The sequence below is a fragment of the Colobus angolensis genome, unplaced genomic scaffold (genome assembly GCF_000951035.1).
Source record: "Colobus angolensis palliatus isolate OR3802 unplaced genomic scaffold, Cang.pa_1.0 Scaffold181, whole genome shotgun sequence".
Classification (NCBI taxonomy): domain Eukaryota; kingdom Metazoa; phylum Chordata; class Mammalia; order Primates; family Cercopithecidae; genus Colobus; species Colobus angolensis.
The window spans coordinates 2,349,210-2,371,680 of NW_012114944.1; the positions used below are offsets into that span (position 1 = coordinate 2,349,210).

At 52.0% G+C, this 22,471-nt stretch overlaps 1 protein-coding gene across 1 annotated transcript in view; it reads right to left on the reverse strand.

Moving 5' to 3' along the window:
• Nucleotides 1–22,471, reverse strand: part of SHB (Src homology 2 domain containing adaptor protein B) — a gene marked incomplete at its 5' end in the record, with an annotated part of 145,342 nt that overhangs the window by 72,401 nt on the left and 50,470 nt on the right. Inside the window, one exon of the mRNA XM_011939522.1 lies at nucleotides 21,292–21,412. Coding sequence (XP_011794912.1) covers nucleotides 21,292–21,412 — 121 coding nt within the window. The remainder of the gene's footprint in view (nucleotides 1–21,291; nucleotides 21,413–22,471) is intronic.

Below are 22,471 nucleotides of genomic sequence, written 5' to 3' on the forward strand. Positions count from 1 at the left end.
AAAATGATGGAACTATAGGCAGCTGATCGACCTCAGTGGTTCATTTATTTACGGAATCACCCTTTTTCCTATTATCCCTTTGTTACTTTATATTTACATATGGTTATAGCAACACTACAATGTGAGACAGTAGAAAGTGACCATGAGATCTGGAATGGACTCTCAGCTGGCCACTCCAAGCTGCACGACCTCGGCAAATCCTCCAGCTTCTCTGTGCTTCCAGCTCCTCAAAAGCCAAATGACATCAGTAGATATCAGAGAGTAACCAATGAAGAGCATTGTGCATATAAATATTATTCCCTTCTGTCCCATCTCTCATTCAAACTTGATCAGGTTACAATAAATGCAAATAGGCCGGGCGCGGTGGCTCAAGCGTGTAATCCCAGCACTTTGGGAGGCCGAGACGGGCGGATCACGAGGTCAGGAGATCGAGACCATCCTGGCTAACACAGTGAAACCCCGTCTCTACTAAAAAATTACAAAAAAAACTAGCGGGGCATGGTGGCGGCGCCTGTAGTCCCATGAGGCAGGAGAATGGCGTGAACCCGGGAGGCAGAGCTTGCAGTGAGCCGAGATCCGGCCACTGCACTCCAGCCTGGGCGACAGAGCCAGACTCCGTCTCCAAAAAAAAAGACTGGTTACTTCCCCTTTGATTCCACATATGAAATACACTGGCAATTCCAAATACCAGTAAGTTCATTTTGGAACTGGACTTAGGAGACTTAGGTTCAAACCCTGGCTGTGCTGACCGCCAGCCTATGCCCTCTGGGGAGTGATTTGCCCCAGTAGAGACTTGGCAACCTCTGTTGTGGAGTGGGGAGAATATTAATATCAACTTCATGGGGCTGTTTAAAATAAAATAAAGGGTATATGAAAGAGTCCTGTAACCATAAAACTCCATGCAGATGTTACATATGAGGAATATACATAGAATGCACAGACACACAACCTTCCTTCTAGCTGACATCTGGTATAAGTGACTCACCAGTCAACAGGTTTATGTCCACATGGAGAAGAGGTCTCATTTCATTTTTCTTTCGTAATATCAGTCATGTATGCTGCCCTTCAAGAGCAGAAACTTCTACCTCACCATGAAATATTTTTCATATTCACTCCTAAAAGGAAGAGCCCTGTACTCTGTGACAAGGCTGAGAAGGCATGATCTGATTCCAGGGCTCAGAAACATGACACACAAACCCTTAATATCTGGAACTGAAGCGTTCTTCCTGAGTGTTTCATTAAGTATATCATCTGCTTGTGTTTGGCACTTTTCCACTAGCTGGGAACCTACAAAAACTGATGTGGGATGACAGCTGAGTTGGCGCTGCCAGACAAGCTTCCTCACTCGAGAACAGGCTGGGGGAAGGGCGGGCGGGCGGCAGCTGTCACATTACAGCTGCCACCACACAGACACGCACTTCAGATTTCACTCACGTCCCCTGACGGAGGAAGGCACCAGCCACAGGCCACATGACCACTGAGGCTCCAGCTCATCCCGCTCATCCTTGTCCTGGTGAGACAAAAAGGCGGCCATTTCCCTGGGGAAGTCCTGCCCCACCCTCCCAAGGAATCTTTAAACTCCTCGTAGTGCGAGCCCTCCTCTGTTGTGCATACCTGCTGGTCTCTGGGCCTGATAGTCCAGCCACCTGCCCATGGCTGGTGGGGAGAAGACCCTGCTTTTCCCAGCTCTGGCAGAGGGGCTGGCTACTGTCAGTCAGTCTGGAAAAATGCTCCTGCACAGGCCAGCCTGGGTCACAGAGTGCTCCAAGCCTGGGGAGCACAGGACCTCAGAGGCCCTGAGTCTCGCATCACCCCAAAAGTCATTACACTCTCATTCCTCCTCCATGGGCGGGAAGCCGCCTTCCTAGCTTGCCTTCCTCACTGTCAATGTCATGTATATTAATAGCAGAAGGAATATTAGGGGAGAGGGAGCAATGAGATGAAGGGTGCTCAAAACAAGGAGGACAAACTTATCCAGAAAGCCCCCAGTACCTGCAGGTGCCTCGTTCCACACTGGCTGATTCCCGTCATTCTCATCTACTCTGCAGAGGTCACTCTTCTGAGGACACTTTGATGGCACTCCCTTACATCTGCCAGAGGGGTTTAAGATCAATTGCTCTGAGACCCAAATCACCATCTTAGGCAGGTGTCTTTCAACATCCAATGGGCTTACACCCAACAATTCCATACAATAGGTCAAGTCATTCTGCTTCCTGGGGGTTTAATTTGCAACTAATTCCTCTTTCAGGGTTCACCAGGAAGCTCCCACTGTTTAAAATGAAATGTACCAGCGTGCTTTGTGGAGATTTTTCTATGTGGTGGACGACCTGAAATGGCGGTTTTGAATAATGTCCAAGCCAAAATGACTGCAGCCATTTTGTGTGCCTGCAGTCTGCCAGGGTCTGCAGGTGGGAGTGGACACAGGACAGCCTCCTGAGGAAGCCGCCGTGCCATCTGTCCACAGGCTGCATGAAGTGACTCCATTTTCAGGAGCATCTGAACCCCTCCTCTTCCCTCACACCGAGGATGAACTTTCCTGCTTCTCACCTGGATCATAAAGTCTGAGCTTAGCTGGTACTCACGGCTGCAGCCTGCTCAACAGGGAGAAATAGCACACAGAGGGGACAGCCTTGCAGCCTGTCCAGCCCTCGGGTGGAGGGTCCTTAACTCAGGTCTGAGGCCTGTATGTGTGCAGAATTCTGTGATCATGTACACAGGAGCCTAGAGCCTAAATAAAGCAGCAGTTCTGTAAAAATATTTGGTAAGTCCATGAACACTTAGGTGAGAGTCTAAAGCCCTTATCTCTATAGCCCCAGCTGGCTCCCCATCTCCTAATGTTGGACAGACACAGAGTGTCCACTGATGTGCTGGCTCTGGGCCAAGGTTGGAGACTGCTGGTCCCCACCTCCCCAGTAATGGCCTTCCTTTCAGCTCCTCATTCAACACCCAAAGGCATTCAAGGTCAGGCCTAGATCTCCCCTCCTTCTACTGTAGTCCCTTAACCACCCTGGAGAAGAATTCTGTCCCTTTGGCACCCCAATGTAGTGCTAATTATCTGTCTGATTCACATGTCAATTAATCACCCAAGGCCTTAAGACATTGCCAGTGCTGGCTCTAAATGCCCTGTGACTCTCCACATCTACCTTCTTATCCTGGACTAATTTTCCAACTTGACCCAGGTTTGAGAGCAGAGGCTCTATGTGATAAACCTGTGTGTCTGCTTGGTGTCAGTAGGATTTCAATGAGCTCAATAGGCTGAGTCAGAGAAATGGTAAGCTGACAGGCAGGAGGTGAGTGGGAGCAGCTGAAGGTTCAACAACTCCAGATAGTCCTGAGGATACAGTCCAAGCCCCTTAGGGGGCTCGGAAAGCCCTTTATGAACTGGTCATCGAACAACTTGGCAGCCACATGTCTCCCCTCTGTAAGTTCTTGAAGCTGCAGCTATGCCGGCCACAGGCTGTATCTCCATTTGCAAGCCATCCCTTCCCTGTTCTCTACATGGCACCCACCTCTGAGTTAACTTCAGGACCCAACTCAGGCGTCAGTTCAGCACCTACGAAACCACCGGTGGGTCCCCAGAGCCACTAGTCCTCTCCTCAAGGTCTGAGCTCGGGCTGCTGCCTAGACAGCCCCTTCCCCCCCGGCTTGCTCATCTTTTCAGACTTAGGCCAAGTTCCAACTCCTTGGAAGCCTTTCCTGCCTCCTTTTCCCCTGGAACTTGAGTGATCAAAACACCTCTGGGGGTCCCCACAGCACAAAGTAAAGCCCAAGACATGTCAGACCTGAGTCCACATCCACTGGGGCCTGGGTCTCATTTACGTCAATCTCTGGACTCCCAGTGTAGGAGCTGGCACAGGAGGGTGCAAAATGACTGCAGAGTGGGCAAAACTCCTAAAGGACTGCTGTACTCCAAGTTATCTTATCTTTGTGGTTGGCCTTCTGGGCTGTCCAGCTCCACCCTCCTCAGGACTGGAGCCCTGTACCTCTCACATCACAGAGACATGGAGGCCAAGGCACTCTGCTCCCTCACCCCGGGGGAGATGGCCAGCTTGTCAAACAACAGCTGTCCGGGCAAGTGGGAGAAAGGACAATAAGGTCCTGGGGGCCTGAGGCCCAGGAGGAGACCCTGCTAAGGGGCAGAGGGCCCTGGGATGGGATGGGGATAAACAAGAGTGACGCTTCTTCCTGGCTTGTGGTACCCACTGTGTCCAACCCAGCAAGCAGAGGCAGGACAGCCTGTGTGACAGGCACTCACTGCATTCTGCTGTGGTGGAGCTGCTTTCTCTTGTAAAGTGCTGCTGCGCCCAACTGCCTGCTTGTAAAGGGGAGTGCAATGGAGATTTACAGCATTCCTGTTGCTCCGAGCTCTGAGTTACAATTCCAAGGCACCAGTGGCCGGGAGCAGGCAGCTCAGAGGGAGGAGGGAGGGAAGCACTAGGGCCAGGGCCCCAACACAGTACTGAGCTGGACCGCTATCCTGCTGGCCTGGGCTTCCTGACCACCAAGGGCTCCATAAACGGTAAACTTCCCAAAACCGCAGGCGCCCCAGAGACTCACAACCTCCCCCACCATCCTCAGGGACAGATACATGGTCTCTGTACTGCCTGTTTTCAAATCCAGGAAAGCACATGTTCCAATGGTCTCAAAATCCTATTTTGTTTATTTATTTAAAGACAGGGTCTGGCTCTGTCGCCCAGGCTGCAGTGCTGTGGCACGGTCTCAGCTCACTGCAACCTCCACCTCCTGGGCTCAATCAATCCTCCTGCCTCAGTCTCCTGAATAGCTGAGACTACAGGCACATGCCACCATGCCCAGCTAATTTTTTAGTAGAGACGGGGTTTTGCCATGTTGCCTAGGTTGGCCTCAAACTCCTGAGCTCAAGCTATGCACCCTCCTTGGCCTCCCAAAGTGGCAGGATTACAGGTGTGAGCTGCCCCACCTGTCCTCGAAATCCTATTTTGAATGCTTATTTTTCAGGGACAAACAGGAAATCCAACAGTCCAATGGTTAATATATTTGCAGCCATTAAACTGACTTCAAAGGCAAGGATGAGATGGGAGCAGAGGAAAGGCCCACTTTTCATCCAGTTTCAACCAGCTCTTCCCAAGAGTCAAGCTCTGTACTGGGCTCTGGGGAACCCACTGTGAGTCACTCAGGCCCTGCCCAGGCTGCTGGAGGAACTCAACAGCAAGGCAGAATAAGAGGGAGGAATTCCCTGTGGGATCACAGAGCCCTGCGGAGTCCCTCAGTGAAGAGGACAGTGAGCGTTTACACATGAAAGCAAGTGGGTGCTGGGGTGCTGCCGGGCCCTGGGAACCTTCTAAGGTGTGGGGTTTGAGGAAGGCCTGCAAAGTCTGGACTCAGATCTGTTGAACCCAGTGGAGATCTCTGAGCAGGAAAGTAACATGATCCAGCCAGGCCTGGGAAACTCATCAGGGGACAGTGAGGAGGGATCTGGGAAGGGCTGAGCCCAGCAGGCGAGCTGATCTCATGCTGTTCTCAAACCTCCTAGCTTCTCTCCTCCCTGAGGTCTCTCTCCTGCAAGGAGAGAGACTGCTGCAGACTTGGGGTGACCAGGAGGTCAAATGGCTGCTCCACTTTATTCCAGTGATGCACGTACAAAAGTGACAGCTGTTTAAAATACACTGAAAAAAATTATTTAAAGGTATATATGCTACAATTAGGTCCAATTCGGAAGTGGGCTTCTGTGGAAAGATATGCCCTAGGGAGGCTAGTGTGACTTTAGCTCACAAACAGGTTTCCGGAGTGCTGAGTGGAAGCTGCTGATACCAAGCGCCACATACTGAGTGGAGGTCTGACGGAGACTGGGGACAAAGGCAGCTGAGGCAGCAGCCCACCCACCAGCAGCACCTGGGGGGCTTCTGTGTTCAGGGAGATAGTGTCCCTGTGTGCATCCAGCGTGTCTTTGTGTGACCGTCGCCACTACCAGGGCAGGTTAGCACTAAAGTCACCTCAGGGTCTGGTTGAAGCCTTGACTTCAGAGATGGAGAAACTGAGGCAATGCCTTGTCCGAGCTCAAACCAGGTGTCAAAGGAGCTGGGATTCACTTCTGCAGCCTCCAGCTCATGACTCTTTCCACTACCGCCCCACGCCCTCTACCCCTAGCCCTGTTCTATTGGCCATTCAGAGATTTACAAGATTCCCATAAGAATCACAGCGTCGTGAAGGCTGACAAGAAGAGCCACGAGGCTGGGGCACCACACCTGAGTGAGTGGTTTCCATTCCTTTCTATAGGCCCAGGGCTGGGCCCTCAGGACTTGCACAGGTAGCTTCAAGGAGGCAACAGAATGGATGTCCATCCCTCCCGCAGGCAGTGGAGAGAGAAAAGAGAGGGAGGGAGAAGTCAGGGAGAACTGCTGCTGCTGGCAGACCAGGCCAGGCCAGGCCACAGCTTGAAGAACTGAAGGAGACCTCAGGCCTCAGCCCTTTGCTAAAGCAGGGACTCTCTAACCATGGGACCATCTGTCCCAGAGCCATGGAGCCATGTATTACAGTGCAGGTTCCTGGGCTTCAGTGAGAGCCTCTACAGGATGGGGCCTAGGAATCTGCATTTTCACCACTGCCCACCACCTTGCCCTTGTTTCCCCATGTTGATCATGGTACCAACTGACCCTGGAAGGCCCTGCACTCATGGATCTTCAGGGCAGCCTGCCCTTCACCTTGTGGTGAGCAGAGCCCGGGGGCGGGGGGCATTCTACCGAGCCTCCCATCCTCTGCACTGCGTGCTGATTCCCCAGTGGGACTGTTCCGAGGCCGGGTGGGCTGATTCTGTCTGCAACACTGGGCTAACTTGTACAGTCCATTGGGGAATGCACTGTCACTTGGCCTCCTAAGTCTTTGGGGGCTGCCCCTCAATTCAGGCCAGAAAGTGCATACATGGCATTTGGCCCTCAGAAGCCCCTCAAGGCTGAGGGGTTTTATTTGCCACATAGAAGCCCCAGAGTGAGTTGGAGTTGAGGGATCTCACAAAATGAACCAAAATACTGCCCTGCAGGTGCCAAAGCCTGGCTTATAGTCAGGGTGCTGGCAGGGTGCTTTAGTCCTGGTTTCCTGTGTGACTTTGGGAAAGTCCCTTACCCTCTCTGAGACCTCATCTCACCATCTATACAACGGAGGTAGCACCATGTGTCCTGCCTGCCTCGCCAGGGTGGTGTGAGAATCAAATGAGTAGGGATGTGCTTGGTATGTAAACACAGGGGTTACTGTTACATGGCTTTTTGCTCTTCCTTTTTTCTTTAAGCATCAGGGAAAAGTTTGTTCTTTTTTCCGTTTCAGAGATCAAGTCAATTCAGAGGTATATGGACATTCTTTTTCAGCAGCAGGCAAGAAAGCACTTGCATGGCTGATACCTGGCTTGCCCCTTTCTCCTCTGAAAGGCAGGGGTCCTTAGGTAGGCAACTCTGAATGGCTCTTTGGTAATCCCGAAATCTTAAGTGAGCCCGTGTCTTTACATCAGTACTTACAAAGGGAGACGGAACCACCCTTGTCAGGAGAGGAGATAATCGTCAAGCACATCTTCCTGGCAAAGGCACCATCGTGTAATTAAAGACGATAATTACAGCTCCATGGCTAGTGTCAAACCCAGGGCTCTTTCCAGACACAATTACGCCTTTCCTCACCCTGAATGTGAAGACATGCAAGGCTTTTTGTGGGCTGGGGAGAGCCTGGCCAGTTCTGTCCTTCAGCCAAGGACGGCTTCTCCAGGCCAAGCCCTTTGGACACTTTGACCTGGAAGCCATGTCCAGGCGGGTTGGGTTGGACACCCTCCAAGCTAGGTCTTCTGTGGTCCTGCCTCGCTGCATGGTGAGACCAGGTGCCAGGGACACTGAGGCACAAGCAGCCTCTTAGAGTAGGACGATACTGGCTGGCCCCAGAGGGTGAGGGTTAGTTCTCTTGGGGGCCACATCCCCACTGGCAGAAAGGCTCTCTCCCAGCATCTACCATGGAGTTAGAACAATGACTCAAGCGCTTGGCAGTTCACCTACACTTACCTGCTGAGACCTCTGCAGATAACAGCCCAAAGGATATGAAGAGGAGAGAAGAGAAAAGGCCATTTGCATCTTCCCCATGAGCTCCAGAGGGCAGGAGTGGTGGTGAGTGACTTCCATCCACCCTGATCCCACCTCACAGGACCCGGCTCTGAGCACAGACTCTTTTTAATGTAAAGGAGAGGAAGGGGATGGGGACTGATGTGATACAGCAAACAGACCCTAGCTCAAGCCCTGGCACTACTGCTGGCTGACCCTGGGTGGGTCACTCAATTCTCTGGTTTTCAGTTTGTCTATCTTAAGAAAAGGATAGCAAGGACTGCCTCCAGGGTTGTTCTGAGGATGAAACGAGATATGGGTAGTCAGCAAAGGGAGAAATAAATATAAATGGTGATAGCAATAACCCCATACATATAACTGAAGGCCAAGGTCTTGGAAAAAATGAGAGCAATGCCAACAATCTGACAATATTAATTAGAAATTTCCACAAAGCCACAGATGACCTGAAACAAGGAAGTTTTCCTCCTAGATGCTTAAACAGAGAGGTGGAAAAGCCATCACTCCCTGCAGAGGACCTAGAGGCAGAGCAAATGACTGACCTGCACAGGGTTCCTACAGGAGAAGGCAGGGCAGGAGGCCTTGCTTTGCAAGAGCACTGCCAAACCACGTGAACCGCATAAGAAGGCATCCTAGTGACTGCAAGGGGCCCTGGGCTAGGACTTTAGCTCACGCCACCATTCAGGGGACAGTTGTGAGAACCCTCCTCCCGCACCCCCCTCACCCTAGCCCCACTACCATCTGTCTAGTCCCCCAACCTAGCTTGGCTCTAAAATTCTCACTCTATGAAGGAAGATTTTCAGAGAGAGGAAAGGTTCTAATACCCGAGTTCAAGCTTTTCCAACAACATCACATATAGTTCAGTTAAAAAGTGAGCTAAAACCAGACTGTGAATTTTAACTGCAGTACTAGTTCCTGCGGATCCAGGACCCTGCATCAAGTTCCCTGGGGTGGAGACCGTGAGTTTTAAGATCCACCCTGTCTCACCCCAAGAAATCACACATTTCTGCAAATTTGGGAGCCAGGCCCAGGGCACGGAGCTGGGGCCCAAAAGGCAGCCGGAAACTTTTTATTAGTACGGAGCCTTGGGAATTTACAACAAATCTTGGTCCAGATGAAAATTAGTTTCAAGTCTAGGGGTAAACAGGCTGAGACTATTAATAAGGACCAAGCCCTTCCTCCTAATTTCTGGGTGTAAATTAGACAATAATTAAAAATATTGTCTGGTTTCCTCTGAGGATCAGCTGGAGGACAGCTCACTTTGCATGGCAGCCTGGGCTGAGATGGGGATGAGAGTGAGAGCCGGGCAGGGATGGGAGAGCTAAAGGCCTAGGGACCTGCCCCAGGTGGGTGCTTTTCACAATTCTGAGTCCCCTTCAGGTAAACACGTGACCTCCTTGGGTTCTGTCCTAGGCTAGAGACTCCACTTCCTTCCAACTCCACCCTTAAACCCTGGGGCTAGGCCATGCCCCTCGCTGCACCTGCTTCCACCACCCTTCCCACCCAGTCCTAACCAACATCCACCCCTAACCAAGCAGAATGGGCCACACCTGCCCCACGGCCCCCAGTCCCACAAGGGCAGGGTTCTACACCCACATGTGACAGCAGTCATAAGCCACATCCCAGTGGACAGCCCTCCTGAGGGGAGGGCCAAGGTGGGCTCCACCTCCCAACCCCTGTGCTCGTTGCAGTGCCCAGAATAGCAGGGCTTCCATGGATGCTCCACAAAGACCCTCTTGCGCTTCACCCTGAAGGGCAGGACAGGAGCATGAGGCCAGGTTGCCCCTGCTCTATCTTACCCAGCTCTGACACCGTCCCAACTGTACTACTATGTCCCTCAGTGCCCACCAGAGCAGGCCACTCAGTGGCTCAGCACTAACCCTTCCCCCAGCAAAGACTCACTCAGCAGAAGCAGCTCTCCATAAGGTAAAGTGACACAGCACAGAAGCGGAAGCAAATCCTAGAAGAGGTCAAGGAAGGGAGGATGCTGAAGCCCATCTGCTGGTTCCCAGTTGTGTGGGGTGGTGAGGCTATTGCTTGGGGCCTCCTGGCTCCAGGCCTCTGCTTCTGTTACTGGGGAGGGCAGGAGCTGGCCTGGGGGATCCATCTCAGGACCATGTACTTCCCTCAGCCCAGGGTCCATCTGGCCCATTGACCACCTGCCCTGCTCCTTCCTGGACATTGGAACACAACTCCCAGGCCCCCAGAGGTGCTCCCAGGCCCCCAGCTGTCGTGGAAGCCTCTGCTCCAGTTTCCTCACTGGCAAATGGAAACAACCCAGGCGCTCCCTCCCTGGGCCTCAGGGAGGTTTAGGAGAGATGCTGTGAAGGGCATGAGAGCACGGGGCTTCAATAAACACCACCTGAGCAGAAAACTGAACGCCAACTGGCCTGGTTCTGCCTTGAGCCACAGGCACCTGGGGAAAGCAGCAGGTCAGGGAGCGTAAAGCGTGCAGAGGCTTCTGGGGAAGGTGAACCTGAGCTGCTGGGGGCTGTGTGGGACTCGGAAGGGAAGGGCCGCAGTGGAACCGAGTGAATAAAGATCTGCTGAGGAGGTGGGCGCCCCCCAGTCCGCCCCCCAGCCCACCCCCCAGGGCTCTGCTGGCAAAGGTGGGGGGACCAGGCCAGAGGTGTTCTGAACTGGGCAGCAAGAGGCTAGAGCTGAAGGCAGGCATGATGAAGTCCGTTCACTTCAGGAAGTTGAGGACTCCAGAACCCAGCCCGAGGGGCAGAGGGTGGGGAACGGGCACCCAGGGGCCAAGACAGGCCCACTAGGGCAGCACAAAGACTCGGAAGACCCCCGACCTGGTGAGGAGTTGCCAGAGAGGGTTGCTTCATGGAGGGCTGTGTTGCTGGGGGCATGGGCACATGAGTGCATGTGCCAGTGTCCACACAGAGACTTGAGGCTTAGCAGATGGGAGGGAACAGGGCCACAGGCCATCAGGTGAGAGACCAGCTGGGGTGCCGGAGACAGGACACATGCTGCACCATTGGCCAGGGCAGAGGTGAGCCAGCCCAGCAGACATGAGATCCAGTTCTGGGAGCTGAGAGCTTTGTGGGGGATGTTTACTCACCATGTACCCACACTGCTCCCCTAAAACCAGCAAGTTCTGGATGAGGGGACATTCTTCACCAGAAAGTTCCAGGCCAAAACCTCAAACACATGGCACACACAGTCTGAGTGCAAGACACCTCAGCCCCAGCCTGTCCTGTCATCCTGCTCTCCAGGTGCTCCCAGTCTAGCAAATATATCACAGTGGACACGGTGAGGGCTGTGTTGGCATATGGACAGAATGGGGTGATGGGGGCAGTAGGAACAGAGAGGCCCAAAAGCTGAGGCTTGGGCTTGGGAGATGGCCCCTCTTTTGGTGCTTTTTTTTTTTTTTTTTTTTTTAGGTGGCCAGATACAATTACGCACCTATACCCTGAAAGGGAGAGTGAAGAGGCGGCACTTTATTTTTCCTTCTGCTCAGCTGCCTGTTTTGGAAAAGGACCACAGCCAGCCCTCACTAACCACAGGAACACACACGGGCCAAGCTGGCTGAAAGGGAGAAGGCGGGACTCTCCAAGACGTGGGGAAGATCACCCAACCCGAGGCACCGGCTAGACTGCCGCCACCGAGGCAGGACTCAGACCTGCTGTTACTCAGTATCCCTCCCTTGCATCACCAGGCAGTGACCCCTGCAGGGAGAAGGGGCCAGAAGTCCTGTCAGCCACTACGACTCAGCTTTCTCATCTGCAAAATGGAAATACCTCACCTGCTTCCTCTCAGAGCCTTAGGGAGATTCCTGGTATCATCTATAAAAGGTAACCTTTAAACACAGACCTCTGTCATCTCTGTAAGTTTCCAGAAAGGCAGCCTGAGTCCTACTTAGAGGAGAGTACTAATTAATTAGTCAAATAATAGGGTGTGGGGCAAATCACGGAATCTCCTCCTTCAGGCTTCTGAAAGGCAGGAACTGTGGCCGGCTGTCTCCTTGGCCACTCCCTGCACACTACTCCTCTCCCCAGACCAGAAACACAATCCAGGACTTTTCATGGTGGCCCCCAGGCCCCTGGAATAGTTTGGGGCCCTCCTCTGATGTGACTCCAGCACCTTCCCTCACACATGAATGCATTCAATTTGTCCCAAGCACCCAGCTGGCTGCTCCCACCTCAAAGATCACCACATCTCAACTCTGACTCCTCCCCAGGAACCTCCCTTCCCTTCTCTGATAGGACAGGCCCCATCAGGTGACCGACTTTCCCATCCACCCACTAACGGAGGACCCCACTGGTGGTGTCATCCCACCCTCTCCTCTCCCTTCCACACAGCACCCACTGGCTGGTGGGCCCGTCCACCACACCTACCCTGACCCCACAGCCCCTGGCCTGGCCTAGATGATTGCTATAGCCTCAGAACTACAGAACCTGTCTCCCTGCCTCTTGCTAGGCGCTGCAAGATTCCATCCACACTCCCAGGCAGGCCTGTTTTCCTAAATGACTTCCTAATCATGCCACACCCCTGCAGTGTGGGTTTCCGCACGGTTTCCACACCCTGTCAGGGAGCTGGGCGGGTGCAGGATGCAGGAGCTTTGCTGCGGATTAACCTGAGTCTCCCTGAGCCTATTTCAGGACAGGTATCTCCATCAGTTTCTGCACTTTCAGATCTTTTAATGTCTTTCTGGGATTCTGAAATGCAAGGCTGAGGCAGGCCTGGGGAGGTGAACTCCTCCATTTCACATTCCTGTTCCTGTATTTCTACCTTGGGTAAAATGCACATTTCTCTCGCACCTGCCAGGAAAGACAAGCAGTTAGGGCTGTGTTCCGAGGGGCCTGGGCCCTCGCTGCCAAACGCTCAACAGGACTGCAATCTGTTTGCTGGGCCCTCACACCTATGAGGCTTAGTGCCAGCAGCACAGGAAAAACCCATGGCAACCCTCAGGGCCCGTGCTCCTCCTCTACTGTGGCCAAGGACAGAGGAACACACCTGCCAGCCACTGGGCCACAGCTGTCCCCCTTATCCCCAGAAGACAGCACTGAGACCGTCCTTCCTACTGAAGGCGGCCCTGGCCCTGGGGACAAGTCTCCACTCAGCTCCTGACTTTGAGAAAGCCCCTGAATTCCAGCCTTCGATAACCTGGAGCCGCAGCGTCTAGGAAATGAGTTTCAGGGACTCATGGGTAGGCAGTGCCAGATTGGTCCCTCACTCAACTGTTAACTCCATGAGAACATGGAGTTGTTTTGTTCATGGATAGACCTTGGAGCATAGAACAGTGCCAGTACTTGGCAGGCACTCGCAAATAGTCACCCAGCAATGAATGAATGCACTGCGTTTTCCCCCTGACCCAGGCCCTGTGACTTCAAGCAAGCAAGTCTCAGCAGAACGGGAGAGGCTGTTTATAGTGAGTATGTTTGTTTGTTTCCTTTTCTTTCATTTCTTCTCCATACAGACTTGCATTCCTATACTCAATCATTCAATCACTGAATATTTACTGGGCCCAGAAGAGAAATGAAGATGGGTGAAGACCAGTCCCTTCCTTCACGGAGCTCTCAGCCCAGAGAGGGAAGGAGAAGAGGCAGAATCAGCTATCCCTATGCAGTCTGCCAGCTGCAGAAACAGAACTGGTCAGAATGCCTACTCAACTCCCACCCTGAGGCCAAGGCAGCTCCTCCCTGCCTACCTATCAAGTGGCTAAACTCAGACTTTCCAGATCTGGCATTCTTTGGAGGAGGACAGGAGGTCCCTGGGCTCCTCAGGGGCACCCAGCACTCTGTGGACCAGCCCTGGTCCCTGGAGTGAATTAATGCACTCATTCATTCAACCAGTGTTTACTGACCATCTACTTTGTACCAGGTACCTCAGGTTCCAACAGGGAATAAAATCTATGTCTCTGCCCTGGTGAAGGCCACATCTCAGTAGTGGGACAGACAACAAACAAGGAAAATGTAAAAAAAAGTATGTGATAAGCTAAATAACGACAAGTGTTAAGGAACAACATCAGAGAAGTGGGGGAGGTGTGGAAATGTAAGATAAGTGGCCAGAAGGCCTCCCTGAGAAGGTCATTCTGAGACAGGACCTCAAGTGTGGCTTTGCTGGGGTGCTGCACTCTTTGTGCAGCACACTTTGGTCCCAGAGGCTGTACTACTCCTTCTTCTGTGCTCTCCAAGACCAGATTTCTTTCTCCAGTGTAGTTTTTCTTAGTTTATTTTATACTACAGACATTGAGTGTTCTCTAGGCCCCATCCACCTTCCCCAAGTGACAGGAGCACCTGGAGGGCAAAGACTCTCAACCCACAGCAGGGGTGCTGTCAATGACTGTCTGCTTTCCTTGGCCTGTTCCAGGTCTGCTGCAACTTTCCTGAAAACCTGAATGTGCTCAGTGTCAGGGGTCAAAGACAAGAGGTGAGCAGGGGTGAGAGAATAGAAAGTGGCTCCTAGAATGGGCCCGCAGGTCACCATGGAAACCCAGGCTTCCCACTTCCCTCCCTGCCCACAGCTCTGCGGGTGAGCACCACTGGGCTGGGTGTGTGAGCCCTGTTGTTTCTTAAGAATAGGAAAGTCATCAGGTGACTAATACAAAATCTATTTACACTTGATGATCTCCTTCCTGTCCGATAGGTAAGTCATTCTGGTAAATGACAGACCAGCCAGGGAACTCTGCACAGTCCATGACCAAGCCTGCTATCTACCAGGCAGGAGGATGTGACAACAGATTTCACAACATTTCAAAACAAGGCCCAGGAGCTCCAGGATGGAAATCAGGAGACTTGCCCCGTGGCTTGCTGCTGTGTGAACTTGGCTAGTGCACACCCCTCTCTGGACCTCGGGCAGGAAGCCTACATGGGGTGAGAAGCACTGCTCCTCAAGGACAGTTCCATCCTGCCATCATCCAGCTTGGGGAGAGCTGTGACCACCAGGCCATGTTGAAGCCTGTGGTGACTTGGTGGGGAGGGCAGGCGAGGGAGGAGCTTGAGGCCTGCAGAGGGTGAGAGGCAGCAGGACAGAAGGAAATGAGGGGGCTCAGGGTACAGGCTTTGGGGAGCAGAGCTGTGCAGGAAGGCAAGTGTGTGGACATCCTGGGAGCAGAGTCCACGGCACTGCAGAGCTGGGGCTGGGAAGGGCCTGGACTCAGGACCCAGATAGAAGGCTCTTTGCTTTCCCAGCTGTCAGGGGAACAGTGCTGCCTGGAACCAGGGGTCAGGGCTGATGGCAAACATGAGAGGAAGGCTGAAGTCTCGGGCAGGGTGGCCAGAGACAGCTTCTCTGACACCCAGGCAAGACTCACAGGCTCCTTTTTCTGAGAAGCATTTGCCGGTCTCCAGGAGAGTTCATTCCAGAATGAGAGAACAGCAGTCTTAGGAAGGGCCTCTAGAGCTGGCTGTCCAGAATGGTGTCCTGTCTGTCCTGAGAGCAGAGATGGCAGCATGCATGCTTTTGGCAGGGGCTAGGCTGGAGCCACGTGGAGGTGGCTGGGGGTGGGGCAGGACCCTCAGGACTGTTAGAACGAGGCCTGACAAGGGCAGCTGGAAAAGCCCAGTGTGGCCGCAGAGGCGGGTAACCTAAGGGTTTATGAAGTCATTCCAGATCCACGACCTCTAAGAATCCTCTCGACACTCCGTGAAGGAGGCAGAATCTGATTTTAGAGATGAGGGAACCGAAGCCCAGAGAAGAGAAGCAACCTGCCCAAGGACAGAGCCAGGGGCAGAGCCAAGGCCAGAACCTGTACTTCCTGCCTCCTTTCTCCTGAAACACAGAGGCCACAATTGGAACATTGTCTTTAACATAATAAACCCCATGATTCTCCCAGAGAGCATGTTGCCACTAGAAGAGGCCACGCCAGAGGATGAGAAAATACAAAAGAACATCCCCTCTTGCCTTTAAAATCAGTGACCGGTTTCATCTGGACTGTGCCTACTAGCACACAGTTAAAAAGGGCAGAAGGCTAGTTGTAAGCAAGGAAAACCAGCCACGTCAGAGCAGGGGGGCTCTGTGTGAAATGACTTTAATTTCCTCTTATTAGGCTATAAAGTTGATTTAATAATAAAAACATGCTAAGGACTTTTTAATGTGTAATTGCTTACATATTAAAAATTATGTGAAAATGCTTTCAATTAATGCTTAAGGACTCATCCTGTGAGATGACACTTTGAACAGTTTTATAAAGGATGCCAGAGGAAGAGTTAGTCACATCTAAAAAGGCAGCCTAAGTAACTAAATTTCCCAGTTATTCCTCAGACCCTCCGGGGAACACAGGACAGATGTGAGAGTGTTTTAGCTGCAAGCGAGGGCTCCAGAAGGTGCTTCTTGATTCTGTTTTTGCTGCTTATTTAATCTGAAGCTCGGAATTCTCCTCTGTAAAATGGGGATGATGAACATCCCTATACCTCATAGGCGAGGATTAAGTGAGCTAATCCATGGAGAGTACCTGGAGCAGTGCCTGGCACACAAGGAAGCCCTTTGCAAAAGCTAGTGACTGTCATCATGTTATCACAACTCCTTGGGTACCTCTAAGAATTCCTAGGGCTGAAGGCCCGTGGAGAGAAGATCTCAGGCACAAAAACACTCTGTGCCTTTAGGTTAACTTGGGCTTCCAGATCCCAGTCAATCTCTACATGCTCTTGCCCCATGAGATTTTCCTATCATTATCCTATCAAAAGCCTCATCTCCAAGCACTCCTCTCTAGCAACAAGGGCCCACCTCTATGCCTTTCTCAAGCTCTTCCCTTGGCCTGGGATGCCTGACTCAGTGCTCATCACCAACACCTCCCACAACCCACTCTACTTGGATCACCCAAATTGGAAGCCCTTGTTCCCTCCTCTGAACTCCTGGAGAGCCACATGCTCATCTCACTGACCACTCCAGGTTCATGCCTATCTGTTTTGTGGATGTTCCTGGAGGGCAGTGGTGGTATCTGTCCAGGTTACTCGGTCCAGTCTCCAATGCAGCCTGGCCTGGAGCCCTTGCGATGACTGAGTGCACTGCAGAGGACCCAGGGACCACCTGCTCCAGCACTGGCAAGGGTGCAACCTACCTCCAGGTGGGCAGGCGATCCTACAGGGAATAACTAGAGAATTCAACAGCACAGCATACCACAGGAAGGAAAAACAGGCCCTCTGTCCTCCAATGACAACAATCTCATGCACATGTGCAAAATTTGTTTTCCACATGGGCATCAGGATCACAGGCCCTATTTTACCACGACACCATGGCCCTCACTGGGCTAAGCACCCTGACCCATCCAGGCACCCAAGTTGGCCTGATCAGGGTCCAGCACCCTTCCTGCTGCATCAGCAGGATTTCATATATCTGGGGACCTTAAGCCTGGGATCAAGACCCAGGGAAGAGGGAAAGAAGGGGCTGTGAAGCAGCCTGATCACTGGTTCAACAGCAGGCGTGGCCTGGGGATTCTAAATACAGAGATGCTTGGGCATGAAGGAAACCCAGAAACGCTCTGGTACTTTCTCTTTATATTATACACGAGGAAACTGAGGCCCAGATGGGCAGCAGGGCATAGAAAAGTCCAAGACCAGAATTTGCTCTTGAGAGACGAGTCAAGGAAGATGAAAAGGGGAAATAGGACTGAACAATTAGCCAGGCCAGCACTGCGAAAGGAAGCTGCCAGCCCTACCCAGATCCCTCCTATTCACAGTTGGTCTCAGGTGCTATCTTTGTGGGGCTGGTCCTGGGTGACTCATGACAGTCACTGTGCTTGAAAGGCAGGTCACAGTGAATCATGGCATCCTGGGAGCTCAGGGTTAATGCAGACCTCAGAAGTCACTTGAGCCAGCCACCCATCTGAGACTCAACTCCCTTTCATGTCACTGCCCAATGCTGCTTGTCTTGCCTCTGCTTTGATACCTCTGGGGATAGGCAGTTCACTGGTTTACAAGACAGCTTCACATTTAATCAGTGGGTTTTAAAAAAAAATCTCAAAAGGATAATTTTTTTGAGCCTCAGTTTCCCTATCTATAAAAAAAGAAAGCTTGGACCAGGTCACTAGCTCTCCAACTAGGTTCCACAGAGCTGCAGCGTTTAAGGAGACACCCCCAGCGATGCTGCTGGGGTGAGAGAGGCGATGGGGATGGCAAGTGAGGCCCAGACAACTGGGCTCGGAGGTTTGTGAAGGGCTGAGCATTCATCTTGGAAGCAGAACATACTTTCTGCAGGTGACACAAACTGGAGCCTGTGGAGAGGATAAGCTGAAGCATTCAGAGGGCAGGGGTGAGAGGAGCCCCTGGGAGAAACAGGCACACTTCCTCAGGACTTCCATCCTAGCTGTAGCCCACAGGGTGGGGCCAATCTCCCCACCAGCTGCTGAATGGAGCCAAGGGACAAAGAGGACAAAGACTCCTCAGTGAATCACTGCCCAAGATGGCTGTGCTGGGGAATCTGAAAACCAAACTGCAGTGCACCGGGGCTGGAGAGGCCCTGGAAAGAAAGTCCCACATGATGCTTCAAACAGGCTAGGAAGTCAGCCCCACAACTGACTTACCAGCTGGGATGTCTTGGACTAGTTTTTAATCTCTCTGTGCCTTGGTTTCTCCATTGGTCAAGTGGGGCAGCCTATATTCCAAAGGGGAATGGTGAGGACCCAGTTAAGAACTGACATCAAGTGCTGTAAGCAAGTACTCGAGAGCTTACCAGCTGCCTCCCTGTTGTTGTTATCACTGGCCCATCATTTCATACATAAGTAAATATGGGGGCACACAACGTGCTGCCCATTGTCACATGGCCAGTTAGCAGCCCAAAGCAGCTAGAAGCACTAATGACTGCCTGCTCTGAGGCTACTGCTTTGTAGGGGAAAACCAAGGTCTCTGGGTCATTCAGGTGGCAAATGACCATCCCAGATCTGTTTGACTCCAGCCCGGGCTCCTCCTGCACAGGTACGCCACCTGCGGCACACAGAGGGCACAGCCTTCCTGTCAGCGTTTTGCTTACTTACTCAAGACACTGCCCTATTACTACAAGTTACATGCACACATACACATAAAATGTAATATCATCCAAAAAGGATCACTCTAAAAGGTTAAACTTTTTCCATGCCACTCCCACTCCACTGCCGTCACCAGCACCACCCTCTCTTCCCCCACCATCTCCCCTTCGAAGTGCTTCACGTCAGCTCTGCGAGCTTCCTGGAGCATCTACGCACTCATGGCTCATCCTAGCCCACATTCAGCCCTGCCATCAATCACTGGGGTGACGCCACAAAGAATTACACACAAATAATTTTGAGTCAAAGGCAGCTTCAGCAAGGATCATTACAACCAGAAAACACCCCTTTTAATAACCTATATTCTTAAAAAACAACAATTGTGGGTAAACTAGGGCATAGCTGCCAAGCTAGGATACAAACACAGAGCAGCATATGCTAGAATGCTTCTTTGGAGAGAGAATGCATGAGGTCTTTAACAGGTTCTAAATCAAACTGCCTCAATCAAACTGCCCTGCATTGGACCTAACCCCGTGGGGTGTGCCCTCATTAAAACGGCAAAGTCAGCCGGGTGCAGTGGCTCATGCCTGCAATCCTAGCACTTCAGGAGGCCATGATGGGAGGACTGCTTTAGTCCAGACCAGCCTAGATGAGTCCAGACCAACCAGACTCCATGCTGGGCACTCTGACATACACCCCCATTAAGCCTCATTATATCTCTTCATCATGAGGCTGAGGGAAACTGAGAGGTTCGGCTCCTTTCCTGGAGTTGCACCAATAGAAGTAAGTGGCTTGCTCCGAGTACAGAACATGGGACAGGGGCTGAGGTCCCATGGAGCCACAGGCAGGATGTTACAGGAGTCCAGACTCGGGAATGGAAGGAGGATGGGAGAGGGCATCTGCTGGGAGCCCCGATCTCATGGAGGGTTTGTCCCCGCCTGGTGCCTTAGGAATGGAGCTGGAGTTCCCTATTGGGTGCTGCTGAAGACCTCAAAGGTGAGTAGTTGTTCATCTGGCTAAAAATGACCTGAGAAACTTTGGCTTCTTTTGAGACAGGGTCTTCCTCTGTTGCCCAGGTGGGAGTATAGTGGCACAATCTTGGCTCACTGCAACCTTCGCCTCCCAGGCTCAAACAATCCTCCTGCCTCAGCCTCCCAAGTAGTTGAGACCACAGGCACGTGTCACCATGCCAGGCTAATTTTCTTGTAGTTTTAGTAGAGATGGGGTCTCTACTAATTCAAGAAGGAATCAGGAGAAGGTGCTCAAAGACAGGAATGCCAAAAAAACAAACCAAAACCAGACAAACAATAAGAGGGCCACAGTATCTGTACCCCAAGTCCCCGGATATACAGGGTACCAATTCGAGAGGCCTCCAAAGCCAGGGCAGCCCCAAACTTGCTCCCAGCCACCTTCCTGCACCCTGCAGCACAATGTGCTGATATGTCGCTGCTCATGGCCCTGCCTGTGTGGGGTCACGGGGGCAGCCCACACAGCTGCTCTTCAGTGTCTGGCCTGCCCTCCTGAACCAGAAAAGCCACAACAGGGGTTTCTCTTTTGCTTGTGACCTTTCCCCAATCCTGCCTACAAGATGATTGATGTCTGATAACCCTTCACTCCTTAAAGATGCTCCAAGTATTGTATTATTCCAGCTAAAATAGGCCCCCAGGATGCTGCGTACCCAGCCACATTCTTCTTGACTCCACACAATAGCTTTGACAAGGTTTTGTCATCAAGGGCCAACAGGCAAACAGCCACTGGGGGAATGTCTCCATGCTTACTGTAACCCTGTCATGTAGACCAGGGTTCTTTATGCTGCTTCCAGCTCCAAAACAAAGATTTCTGGGTATGTGGTCAGAAATAATTTTGTCTCTACTAGTAATCTGGTCAGTTCTCTTCTACTAAGCAATGAAAGCCAGGTGACCCAGCCTGCTTCCCTTTTTGCCCTGCCTACTAGGAAGCTCCAAGTAATGTTTTATGTCTCAAAAGCTACCTTTCTTCACTCAGAAATTTCTGATAGAACTACTTTTTCTCCCTCTTCTCCCCAATTATTTCTTGGCCCTACCTCTGGTTAACTGTATGTGATATCCTTGTATTTGGACTATCATGGTGCCCTGCCAGTTTTTTTCCTAATATAGGTGAAACATAAGCAGGTCAACTGTGGGGAAGATTTAATACAGCATTGCCCCCACCTACCAGCTTGAAAGCACACACCATGCCCCCACTGAGGCTGGCTGGGGACCACCCAGCAGTGCCCTCACTCCCTTTCTACCCCCTGACCCCAGCCATAAGCCCCTGTGCTTCAGCTCCGCTTACCTGTCATGATCCTCTGTGCCTCATAGGGCTCCATGTAGCCAGCACTCTCCCCCTTTCCTGCTTTGCTCTTGAGATCATTCTTGGCATCAAAGGGATCTGAGTAGTCATCGGCTATGGTCACCTGCAGGGAGGAAGACGGCAGGTGTGAGTCCACCTTTGGCTTCTTTGTTTCACGTCTCTTCACAGCTATGCTTTAGGCCTCAGCTAGATGAGCAAGGAGAGGCAGGGGAGGCAGGAACCAAAGCCGGTGCCTGGACTCAGGGAGCTCCACGTCTCACAGGGGTAAGGAATGGGACCCACACTGGCAGGGTTCCACTGCGAGGAAGAGCCCTCTGGGCTCGTGCATGTCTGGCCGGCTCTGGGCACAGTGACGTGAGAACAGAAGGGCATCTGAAATGCACACTAAGCACGGAGGTGAGAACCTGGAGGGCATCCTCAGGGAATGTGAGTTGCTTGGTTTAATGCAATGGAAGTGGAGGAAAAGTTGGAAACAAGATCACAGAAAGCCTAGAAACGCTGACAAGCCCCTGGTGCTGGCTGAGGCACAGAGAGTTTGTCTAGAGATAATTGGCTCGGCGTTCCATTTCCCCAGACCTGGAACACAACCACGCCTTGGGTCATCAGACAACAATCTGGTGAGATCAACGTACTACAAAGCTCACTGTGGCCACAGACAGGCCAAATAAAAACACAAAAGCAGCTCAAGCATCGACAGACAGCCAGGGCTAGAAAGGACACTGAAAGCAACAGACCCAAAGACCGCTCGACAACACATGGGTAAACTGAGGTCTAGTGTGAGCAGAGGCTTGGCCAGATCTTCCACCTCCCAGGGTCCTGTCTGAGCTCCCCGCTTGTCTGTATTCCAGAACACAGCCCCTGCCTCTTCTCCCCAGAGAAAAATTCTACAACTCACAGACAAAGAGTGAGTCACCTGGCGGTGGGGGGGACTCCCATGAGAACCTTAGTATCTGGGATTCTAACACTTCAGAGACCACCGATCCACTTTTTCCCTGGAGAAGAGCAAAAATTCATGATTGGAGGCTCCAATTAAACATGGCAAGTGTTCCTCCCTTTTTACTTCTTAACCTTTAGGACGGGCACAGAACCCACCAAATCCACGTCCCTCCTACTTAGCCCCGCTTCATCACAAACTTGCCCTGGGACTTCCCTCTTGCCCTCT